Raw genomic sequence first — 12636 nt, 5'->3', positions numbered from 1 at the left:
TAACCTCTAAGCTTTGGGATTGGCCCCTTCTTTTTCCATCTCCCACTATTTCCACCAATCAGCTCCTGTAGACCCTCCTACATTGTATGTAACTGCCTTTAATTACCTGACCCATTGAATACACTGTATTATAACAAGAACACTTGTCAATCTACCTGCTTAACTGAATAAACTACTGGAAACTTCCACAATGTGTCTTTATTCTGCCCACAGGAAGTGAGTCAAAGAGAGAAGGTCTCCTAGATCTGTTAGCCAAAGTGATTTTATTTGGAACTAATCCTTTATACTCTATTTCTTGTTGGTCCTGTCACTCTCTGGGTCACAGGTAGGATACGAGACTTCATTGAAGCCTTCTGGATTGTTTTATTTTAACAGCTTGTGATGATTCCTTCGAGCTGGGAATTTGGTGGATGAAGCAATACTGTCACTGTCTAGGTGATTAGTGATCACTCCAAATGTATTGTCCATATTTTGGAAGCTCTACAGTAAGAAGAAAATAGTAATTATAAGAAGATTAAGGCAGTTAATCAAAATTGTTCAGAAAAAAGAGATACTAAATTATGAAAGAAAGTTAAAAAGGCTGGCTGTGCACCATAGAAGAAAAGATGCACTGATGGAATATGATATTAGTATTCAAATGGTAGGAGAAAAAGAAAAATAGAGTGAAATTGAGAAAAGTCAGAGGAAGAAAGGGAATGTATAACTAGCAGGTAGAAAGGTCTAATGTTACGGGCAGACAAAAAAGAAATTCCACTTCATGAAATGGGTGAATGATCACTAGAATGATCTGCATGAAACCGTAATGGGATGGAGGAGAATGAAGGAATTCAAGAAAGTGTGAGACACTGGAAAAGGAAATGAAAGAGAGGTGCTGCAGAAAAATGTTACCACTTGCACATTGTGTTTTGATTCTACCATTCTGGAATTTTCATTAATCCTACATTTTCTCAAGAATGGCATTATGTGATGTCAGGTTTTGCTGTTTAAATAGATAATGTTAATAACTGGATGTCTGTTGAAGCTCTTTATATGTTAAGGATGAAAGTGTTCTTCTATGTAAAAAAAACAAGGCCAGAATATCTTTATATAAACACTCTCATGTATACACAACACACACAGACACCTCATAATCCACTTTAAAATACAATTTTAAACAACACTATATGCACTCCTCAATTTGTACTTTTACTAAACTTGTTTGTTTGTTGTTTGACTTAGATTGCAGCATTTTTCACCTGACATAAAAAGGATTATAAAGCTTTTATAGCCTGATTAATACTATACATTATTAGCCATCCTACATGATCAGCCTTGTTGTTGCTTACTGTGTAACTATAATATAAAAAGGTAACGGCTAGTTTTGTGTTTCTAAAGCTGAAGATGACACTTACCCTTTACAGCTGTCAAATAAATGTATCCAACTGGTGTGGCTGCTGTTTTTATTGTTGCTGTTTTTGTTGTTGCTGCTGTTGTTGCTGCTGTTGTTGTTGCAGTTGCTGCTGTTGTTGCAGTTGCTGCTGTTGTTGCAGTTGCTGCTGTTGTTGCTGTGGTTGTGTCCGGCAAACCTCCACTTAAACCAAGTCCAAGTTTATTAAGGTCAGACTGTCGCTGAGAAGCAATCCATTCCTGTACCACAGTAGAATTTTCATTATCTTTGAGGTCAGGAGTGTTGTCACCAAGGAGAGACTTTACTGTTGCCACAGTAAGGTTCTGAAAAAGATACAAAGTACATTCATTTAGCATATATACAGTTGTGTCTTAGAAATGCACTGTATGTCTGCTTTATGAATGTTGTAGTGCATCAACTCAAAGCATCAAAGGGATGTGTTACAATAATACAGTTATGTAAGCTATTTGTCATCACATTGGGTCTTCAAGGAGAGGACACTATAATATAATTTGGGCTTACCTACATTCTACCTCTAATGAACTCCCTTCATTTGTTCACTTGAGGAATAAATTTAGTCTTACACCAGTGAAAGTATGTAAGTGGTGTAGGACTCTCATATAAGACTAACAGTGGACCACTATTTTTTTTCATTTTGGAGCCTAAATTACTTGCAGGGGAATGTGCACCTGTGGTAGGTAAAAAGAGTGGTGAGGTACAATGTGTAAACATCTGTAGTAACATAACCATGTAATAACAAATGGAAGAAAAGCATAACTATGCTCAAAATACCATGCAGGGGATGGAAGAAGGGTAGCTTTACCATTAAGCATTACTGTGACCTCTCCTTGAATATAAATAAATATATATATATATATATATATATATATATATATATATATATATATATATATATATATAAATCAGTTTATCATACACAATCATATTTTCTTTTTTGGGGTAGCAGGGAATCTTAAAATAATGGTAGAATTACAAACAGTGCATGGAGTCTCCTGAGAAGCCTACCTCCCAACTGTCCAAATTTTTGCCTCATATTACCATCTGTGATTTTCTTCATCAGATCCACCTTGAAATCCTGCTTTGAATGTTTTTAACTTGTGTACTGAAGCATTAAAGCATTACAGTTGGCGTCATGGATATTGCAAATCGGTAACCACAGACGCTATCGCCAGGGCTGCTATAATAAGGAAGTATCAAATATTGAATTTTCTGGTATGTCATTGAGGATTGAAGTCATTAAATAATGACAGAAATTTCAGTTTCAGACTTCATGTTAAGAAACATAATGACTGGACCTATCTATGTCACACAGAGGGAAGGAGCCCTAACTATGTCCCAGGCAGCTGATCATCTGTTAGCAGCTCTGATGCTGGTGCTGCCAGGGAGAAATGAGAAAGAAGTGGAACCTACTCATCCCTCTCAGGTTGGGTGGAAGGTAGGGAGGCGGTGTGCATGTTCAGGGGTGGAGCACATGTGGGAATAATCATCCCTGGTGGAGAGTGGGAAGGAATGCCTACAGTGCATTATGACTGGGGCAAGTTTGCTTGCTAGAAATGTAGGACATCCAGCACAACTCAGATCAGGGAATGGATGTTTTGCAGGTAGCGGGAAGCAAAAACAGCAAAAAAAAAAAACAAGGAAAACCATATTTGCTTAATTAGAAGGTTCAAGGTGAGGTAAAGTTAACGATTTCAACATAAAGTTCAGACACCACACAGAGGAAAAATTTGTTTTTGTGGCGGCCTTTTTAGCAAAACTTTGATAGCTGGATTTGCTGATAGCTGTTAGTAGAGTTAGTACCAAGACATTTTTCCACATGGTAGTAAAATGTGAGAAACAGATGGACCAAATACACTCTCAGTTGAATGAACAGCAAGTTAATTTTAGTCAAGAGCTCTCAACATTTTTATTTTCAGGTTCCTAATGATATGGGCTGGTTTCTAAAAGACTGGGAGATATCTCAAAATGGACATATTCAGTGCAGCTGAAATAACAGAGATGGCAGAGCTGGATATTAAAAAATGAGTTGGACTCATCTCATTCTCTCCTTCTAAGTCTCCAGTGGGAAAAAAGGGGACAGGTATAACTTTTTATGATAAGAAACGAGTTCATCAAGTAGGGTTAAATAAAAAAATATTTTCTATAGCTACTGTACATTCATAATTCTCTATATCTGTATCAGACTCAATGCTTTCAGATCCCACACTTCCATGTCTGAAGAAGAAAATAAGGAGCTCACCCCAGAAGATTTCTGGGAAGTTGAAGAGACATGGCTGCTACACATAGAAGCAACTGTATCTTCTATTTGCTCCACAAACATAGGCCATACTGTAATTGTTCTACATCCACTTTTGTAGATTTTTTGACTGTTGCTTAATGTTAAGCTGAGGGATTTATCACAGTTTAAAATGTGGGGGGGGGGGTGAAAATATTTGGTATAGGAAAGAACTTGATTTAATGTTAACTAAGCTGTTCTGTTATAATCCTAAAGCAAAGTGTTTCCCTTAGTTTAGACTTTATGTGTTTGTATTTGAGATAATGTTTTAATATTATTGTTGTTTGATTAATTTCTAAAACACAATACTTTGTTCATCTTGTTTTAAGGAATCTTGATGTTAATGTTTAGTAGGCTTATCTAAGCTAACTTAATGCCATCTTTTGTTCTAAAGCCTTACTCCCTCATCGCAATGTTGTAACCAAGTATTATTTTTTTTTTTTACTTTATGCTATGGTGTCCAAATACAGATTATAAGTTGTCACAGATTTCATAGGACCTTAGGAGGTTACGAGGCTAGTGGCCTCAGGACCCTTAGAAGCCTAGCCATGTTCAACTAATGTTCCCATGGATGTCTGGTTCAATCAGACACTAAAATCAGCACCTATTGCCCCTGTCCAAGAAGGACACAGGTGGAAACCCTGAGGTGAATTTCCAGTTACCCATCCAATTGTCCAAATTGTGCATAAATAGGGCCAATGAGGGGCTTTGTTTAACATAGATATGAAGTTTGTTCCAAAGATGGGGCAACCTCTGTGAGACAAATCTGTCCTTCCAGCAAGTTATGTTGATATCACATACCAAGTTGAGGTCCTTTGAGTGAGTGACATGTGCCATTTAGCTTGTGAATGTGCAGCATTTCCATTAAACCTGTGTCAGAGATTGCTCTATATGCAAGGCACAGGTCGCCTCTGATAGTCTGTATGGAACAGAGTAAAATGACAATGATTTTGGTCTGTCTGCATAAAACAGATCTTGAAGATCTTACATTTTCTTTGTAAGGAGCCTTTGTTGTCTCTCCAATTGCTGCAGGTGTTTGGAAAGGAAGAAATCAAAGGGAACAGTGTACTTTATTACTGGCCTGATGAGGGAAGAGTACTGGGGGTTATAACCTCTTTTTTTTCTGGAGACAATGCTCTTACTTATGAGATGATCAATATAAAATGCCCTTCTTACCATTGTGTCACTGTGGAGACATGGTGATCGAAGTTAAGATGGCTGTCGACCTGTATGCCCAGATCTCTCACCACTGATTATTAGCTTAGGGTATTGTTATTGATGTGGCAGTTTGCAGGAACATCACCCTTGCTGAAGGAGATGATAATGCAATTTTCTGCATTAAGTATAAGACCATGACTTTGGCACCATTCACTAGTCTGTGTAAGACCTTCTTGCATGATGTTGACATCGCTAGGGGTTTCAATGATTGCTCCCAGTTTGCAGTCATCAGCAAACTTTGTCAGCCACAGCCCTTTAGTTTTAACCTGTATTTCAGAGAAGTAGATTCCAAACAGTAGGGTGTTCCATAACTGATCCCTGTGGAACACCACTGTGTACGGGTCTGCTGGTGGAGGTTGAGTCCCCTGTTTTGACCGTATGAGTTCTATCAGTGAGCCAGTTTGCAACCCACTGACAGTATATAGGTTGATACCCAGCTGGGTGATAATGACGCCTGAGTAGGGAATTGTGTCAAAGGCCTTGGCTAAGTCTAGGTAGGCTGTATGCATAGATTTTACCTCGTCTAAGGCTTTGGTGACTGTCTCGAAGAAGTCCACTAAGTTTAACAGCCATGATCGCCCCTTGACAAAGCCACATGCATAATATGGACAGCAGAAACTACAGACCCATTAGCCTGACCAACCTTATCTGCAAGGCCATGGAACGAATCATCATGAACCTTATTAACAAAGATATATGAAAGCTCCAAACGCTCAACCCCAGGAGTTGGGTTGAAGGTAGGCCCAGACCACATGCACCAATAAGTATGGAGCCAACTGTGTTATTTGTCAGTACATGCAGGACAGATACATCTTTGTCTGCCCTTATTTAAAGAAACTGATTAAAACCATCAAAGGAGGTGACTGTAACTCAATGCATGTGGTTTACAGGGAAAGTTGCAATGACTGTGAAGCATTTTATGTGGAGAAATGCTCAACAGACTTAAAAGAATTATTTCTAGCCATCTTTTTGAAATTAGAGATAAGTGAAAGAATAATCCACTGGCTCAGCACCTGCAGCTTCACAAAAACACACTGGCTTTAAATTTCAAATTATTGATCATGTGGACCTTTTGGAACTGAAAGGAGACATTCCTATTCTTTTAGAAAAATGTGAACTACTGTGGCAGCTGAAACGGAACTCTTTCAAAAAAACGGGGCTTAATTGTTAGTGCTCCATAAAAAGCATACTAGAACTCAAAAAAAACTGCCCCACTGTTTAAAAGACTATTAAAAGTCTGATATGGGACTGATTCTGACATTACACGCTAATATTATACATGCTAATATTGTTATAAACAAATACCAAACATTGTAAATATATTACAATGAAAATAATTGACATTTGTGCTGTTTTCTGATACTTTTACTCATTTGAACTAAGCGCTTTCTTAGATGCCACACTTGAACAGATCCCCAGGGCCTTAATGCTTTATTGTTAACATATTTTTAACATATTTCCACCTTAGCAATTATAGGTATGGTTTTCAGCCTACTTAGGTGTTCACTTGTAGATTTATACACATGCTCATTAATATTATGATAGTTTTTTACACCAAATACACCAAAACTAGCTCAAGGCACGAAAAATAAGAAGGACCAAGAGATCGATCTCTTGGTCCTTTATAGTCTTTTACACACAAACCTGCTAAAGTATTTATTTTGTACAAAAGCAATGATTGTTAAAAGCGTTTCGGTTTATAAGTTACTAATATTTATTCTGATAGATGTCTAGTGGTAGATATTTTTGTTAATTAATTAGTCATTTTGTTAGTGATTTGTTTTCCTAATTAATAAAGTTTGGATTAGTAGGTTAGCCTTAATAAGCTGTTCTCATATTATATATTTTAATTTGTCTCTAGCTTTTCAGTTTCAGTTCTAAGGTAGCACAGTCTCAGTTTACACTATGGTGTTAAGAAGAAGGGGGACTTGGTTAAAGGAATGAGTTTAATGCTTTTATTGCTCTTAACAGAATCACCCTCTGTAATCACCCCCTTGCTCCAAATAACCTGATTATATATAAGTAATACATGTCTTTACTGTTTTTTATTATACTCAACTAGGATCACTTGTTTGTGTCTTTCAATAAAGGGTATTCCATTCTTAACCAATCTGTGGACTACCTATTGTTTTATTTTATTATTTTGTAGTATGTATTTTAAAGTTCAATTTTTATTAGTGAACTAGGTGCATGACATATTTCAAGGGGTGAACTTTACACCCTCCACACTGTAAAGTTTCTGCTTGGTTTAATTTCTTTTTATAATGATTCAGACATAGCTGGAATGTTCTTTCCTATGGCTCTAGTTGTGGTTTCCAATGGTTCACTTCTCCTGGTGGAGGAATGTTATCATTTCATAACTAGGCTTGCTTTTCACTATATCATGCTTGTGGAAGGAGAAATAGCATTGGATTTCAGTTAAGCATGGTCAGTCATATGTTGCAACTGTCGTTGTGTATGTGCATAGATGCATAGGTATATGTGTATATGACAAGCTAACTTTCGGGAGGGTTGGCTGACACACAGTTCAGTTGTGATTCTTATTTCTTGTTACATGGAGACACAGTGACATGACTACTTTTTCAGGTTTGGAAAGAGGATTATAAATAGTAGTATGCATTACATACTGCCTTGTTCATTGATAAGGCAACACATCTTTATGTGTGCTGTCAGTAGTTGGTCCTATTCTCACAGAGTAGCACTGAGAGTTCAGTAGTAGGCATGCTACAAAAAGGATGTAATTCAAAGGCAGAGGAAATAACTCAAGCAGTAATGATAAGCAACAAAGAGGATGCTCAGCATCAGGGTTTTGGGGCCTATGATAGAGTGTAGTCTCTGCTTGTGGGTCTCTACATTTGAAGCTTCTAAACACATCAATGGAAGTAGACGTTAAAGCTATTCTGACCTCTCTTAATGAAAGAGGAATTAAGGTGGCTTTCCAAAAAATATACTAAGATGAGAGATGATGCTTTTAGGCAGGCATTCAGATGGTGGAATGCAGACATTTTGCCCAGTACAGCCAACATGGGAGTAGCTGTTCTGATGCACGTCAGTGAGCTGCAAGTTACTGATCATAAGCAATTTTAAAGAAGATTGATGGGGCTTAGTACTGTTTATTGTTAATTTTCATGACTCTAATGTAGACAATGACAGAGTAGGAATTCTCCAGACAAGGAGAACAAGACATTACCTTTGGAGATGGGGAGATTTCAACATAATTTTGGGTCTCAGGTTGGACTTTAAACCAGTAAGGGTTAACAAATACCCAACAATAGAAACATGAAGCAGTTATCTACTCATTTACGTCAACCTCTTTCCACAATATGTCAAAAGAATTTATATTGCATTGAAATTCACATTGATTAGATAAAAGCAATTATAAAACTTGTTCACAAACTAATGGTATCCATCTGATGTTGTTAATTATAGAACATTTATTCTCATATCCAGTTATGGTAACATAATGGAGAATGAAGTTATGGATACATTTGAAAATAGTTTGCAAAAATTAGAAGTTATGTACTCACCATAACGTTCCATCTGAGTAGGTGACTTCATTCGGATGCAACCTGTGGGGTATCGGATCCGATCTCGGATCCGAGCCGGCAATTCAAAAGCTTAGGCTCCGAGCTCCTAGCTCCTCCCTCTTACCCATAACCCCTTGCCAAGCCCTGACTGACCTCAGATTGAGTTTGCCTCAAAGTACTGACCACAGTATACTAAAAAAGCATAAATACTCGCTCTATAAAGGTCAGGGATGGATGAGTTGCATCCGAATGAAGTCACCTACTCAGATGGAACGTTATGGTGAGTACATAACTTCTAAATCTGAAGTAGGCAGACTTCATTCGTCTGCAACCTGTGGGACAGAGTCCCTAGCTACCTGAATCTTGGGCGTCATGGAAGGATGTTCCGAGCACCGCTGAGCCAAAGGATGCTCTTCCTCTAAAAACAACATCCACCTTGTAATGAGAAATAAAAGTATGAGGCGAGGCCCAAGTAGCTGCCGCAGATATCATCCAACGAAACACGGGACTTAAAGGCGGCTGACGAGAAACTGCCCTAGTAGAATGAGCCGTAACCCTCCGAGGAGCAGGTCTGCCTGAAGTGTCATATGCCTGCAGAATGCAATTAGCAATCCATTTAGATAGAGTGACTTTAGATACTGCTTTACCCAGAGCAAATTTAGCAAAGGAGACGAACAGCTGATCTGATTTCCTGTGGTCAGCTGTCCTGTTAATATAAAACGTAATTGTCTATGAACATCCAAGGAATGCAATTTGTATTCTCCTTTGTTTGAATACTTGGGAAAAAATACAGGCAAATTGATTGACTGGTTAATATTGGATTCAGAAGAGACTTTCGGAAGAAAAGATGGATTGGTCCTGAGGCAGACGCTATCAGGGAAGAAAGAAAGGTAAGGCGGTTTGACACATAGAGCCTGAATCTCAGACACCCTTCTGGCTGAAGTGATAGCTACCAGAAAGGCAGTCTTCCAGGAAAGGTATTTTAAATCAGCAGAAGCTGCAGGCTCGAAAGGAGGAGCAGTAAGGGCCTGCAAGACTAAAGACAAGTCCCAAGGCGGTACAACCTCCTTGACTGGAGGCCTTAACAGAAAAACTCCTTTGAGAAAAGTTTTGCATAATTTCGCTGTCATAAGGGTAGCTGTGTCATGACCAATGCGATAATGCGAGATAGCTGCTAATTGTACCTTAATCGTGGAAGAGCTAGCCCCTTGATGAAAGAGGTCTGTTAGAAAATCCAGCACCGCAGATATAGGTGCTGAAAAAGGATCCACAGTTCTCTGTCCTGCCCATATAGAGAACCTCTTCCATTTGCTCCGATAAACCTGTCTGGTGGAAGGTTTATGAGCAGCCACCAAAATGGCCTTGACCGGTGAAGAGATACCGGGAGTCCTAATTAAGGTTGGAATTGGAGCAGCCAAGCTGTCAACTTCAGGGTCCGCAGATTGGCAACTGGCATTCCCAGAGGGTGAGAGATGAGATCCGAAATTGGATCCAGAATCCATAGTGGATTGATTTTGTGAGACCATACAAAGGGGAACCAAGGTTGTCGAGGCCAGAATGGGGCAATGAGAATCATTCTGCTCCCCAAGCTGTTGGCTTTCTGCAGAAGCCTCTGCATCAGAGGAAGTGGAGGGTAGGCATAAAGGAGACCGGGAGGCCAAGCATGCACCAGAGCATCCTCGAACTCCCGGTGGGGGAAGCAGAGCGAAGAAATTGTTGCATTTGGCGTTTGAGGGAGAAGCAAAAAGATCGCAACAGGGTTGCCCCCAAACGGCAAAAATCTTCTTCGCTACTTGAAGATTGAGGGACCACTCGTGAGGAGACAGGATGGTGCGACTGAGCTTGTCCGCAAGGATGTTGGACTTTCCCGGAATGTGCGTTGCTACCAGAAAGCGTTTGGTGGAAATTGCCCATTCCCAGACTCTCATGGCCTCTCGACAAAGGGGGTAAGATCTGGTTCCTCCCTGCTTGTTGATATACCAGACTACTGACATGTTGTCTGTCTGAATCGCAATAGTCCCTGAAGGAAGAACGTGGTGAAGTGCTTGCAACGCTAGGAGCACCGCCCTCATTTCCAGGACATTTATATGCAATCTCTGTGGGATTCCACGTGCCTTGGACAATCTTTCCCGCAGAATGCCCCCCCCCACCCGAGGCAAGAAGCGTCCGTGGTCACTGTGGCTCGGGGAAATGCAGCGCAAAAGGGTCTCCCTGCCAGGGGCTCCGGAGAAAGAAGCCACCACAGAAGGGAGTCCCTGCACGCTCTGGTGACCGCAATCGGAGCGTTTAGAGACGAACAAAGAGGAGACCACTGTACTTGAAGGGTCCATTGAAGAACCCGCATTCGTAAATGGGCATGAATTAGAAGCGGGATAGCTGCCGCCATAGAACCTAGGGCCCTCAGGACCGAAGCTGCAGTTGGAGATGGTTGCAGGATCGCTGTCACATGACACCTCAGGCTGGCGATACGGTCTGGGGTGAGGAAGGCTCGCATAGATCTGGTGTCTAGTCTTCCTCCTATGAAATCTATAATTTGAGTAGGATACAGAAAAGATTTCTCCCAGTTGATCGTGATGCCCAGCCTTGGTGCTAGTTGAAGAAAGTAATCCCTGGCTGAGCACAGAAGATGCCTTGATGATGCCGTCAGGAGCCAGTCGTCCAGGTACGGAAAGACCTGTAATCCCTGGAGCCTCAGGTGGGCCGCTACCACCGCTAGCACCTTGGTAAACACCCTGGGGCTGAGGTGAGACCAAAGGGAGGACCCTGAACTGATAATGACTGGCTCCCAGCCGGAAGCGAAGAAACCTCCTGGATCGTCTGTCCATCCGAATGTGGTAGTACGCATCCTTGAGGTCTATGGAACACATCCAGTCGTTCTCCCTCAAGAGGGGGAGTATAGATTGTAGGGTGACCATCCGGAACTTTTGCTTGGTTACTGACAGGTTCAACTGGGAAAGGTCTAAGATTGGTCTTAAGTCCCCCGTCTTCTTTGGCACCAAAAAGAACCTGGAGTAAAACCCTAATCCGGCTTGATCTGGGGGGACGTGCTGGATGGCTCTTTTTCCTAGCAGCTGTTCGATTTCGATAGCTGCCGCCTCCCTTTGGTCGGGTGGAACATCTGGGAGGCTGCGAGATTTGGGGATCTTGAATAGGGGTATTGAATATCCTCTGGATATAAGTCGAAGCACCCAACTGTCTGTTGTTATGGACTCCCAAGAAGTCAGGTGCATCGAAAACCGCCCCCCGACTGCCTCCAGAGACGGACAGCCGGGCAACCCTTCAGGGCTGCTGCGTGGGTCTCTCAGAGAAGGGTTCTCTGGACCCAAAATTGCCAGGAGCCCCCCTGCCTCTGGCACGACGACCTCCTCGACCTCCTCTGCCACGGAAGGACTGGTTATCCGGAGCAGGTTGGGACTGCTGCACTCGGAACCACATCTTCTTCTGTCCCTTTTGGTTCTTAGAGAAGGACCTCTGGGGAGCTGAGAAGCGGACTCCGACGGCAGACAGCGTCTTCCCGTCCTTTTCGCTCTGGACTAAAGTCTCACGAACAGTCTTGCCAAACAAGGCAGAACCATCGAAAGGGGCATTCGGTCGCCTTGAAGGGCTCTGCAAAATCACAATGGCGGAGCCAGGCCTGTCGCCTCATGACAAGGCCTGCTCCACTGGCTCTAGCGGCTCCCTCAGTAGCATGAGATAGCAGCTGCATAGATGTATTGGATACAGATCTGAGAGTGGCCATTCGGGTGGAGTAAACTTGTTTATCCTCACTCGAGATGGACTCCGGGGGAGATGCAGCGTATTCTTTAATCAGATCTCGCTGCATCCTAATGACATGTGCCATGTAGTTGAGCGCTCTCAAGGAGAAGGTCGCTGAACTAAAAACTCGCTTCCCAATGCGATCCATCGAACGGGACTCCTTGCCCGGAGGATGGACGGAGGGACTCTCCTGGGCCAATTCCCTCTTCGTGGCTGCAGCCATCATCATGGCATCTACAGGGGGACCCTTACTCCAGTGGGTGCGGTCTGATGGAGGAGAAAGAATGCGGTCCGGGCGCTTAGGGATAGGCTCAATGGTGTCCGGATCCTTCCACGCCCTGATGGATATAAGATCTATCAGGGGGTCAGCAGGAGGGGACACCCAAGAGGTAGAAGGGCCCGCCTCGAATGCCTCCAAGAACACAGACTCGTCCGAAGAAGCCTTGGGGCAG

General features: G+C 41.8%; 1 protein-coding gene across 1 annotated transcript in view; it reads right to left on the bottom strand.

Annotated features, from left to right (window-relative positions):
- The window catches only part of LOC122816734 (mesothelin-like), a 464103-nt gene that overhangs the window by 27800 nt on the left and 423667 nt on the right, over positions 1–12636 (bottom strand). The window contains exon 18 of the mRNA XM_044089728.1: positions 1392–1710. Coding sequence (XP_043945663.1) covers positions 1392–1710 — 319 coding nt within the window. The remainder of the gene's footprint in view (positions 1–1391; positions 1711–12636) is intronic.

Source organism: Protopterus annectens, chromosome 12.part0 (genome assembly GCF_019279795.1).
Source record: "Protopterus annectens isolate FY-2018-M chromosome 12.part0, PAN1.0, whole genome shotgun sequence".
Taxonomy (NCBI): Eukaryota; Metazoa; Chordata; order Ceratodontiformes; family Protopteridae; genus Protopterus; species Protopterus annectens.
This window is presented reverse-complemented; position numbering and strand designations above follow the sequence as displayed.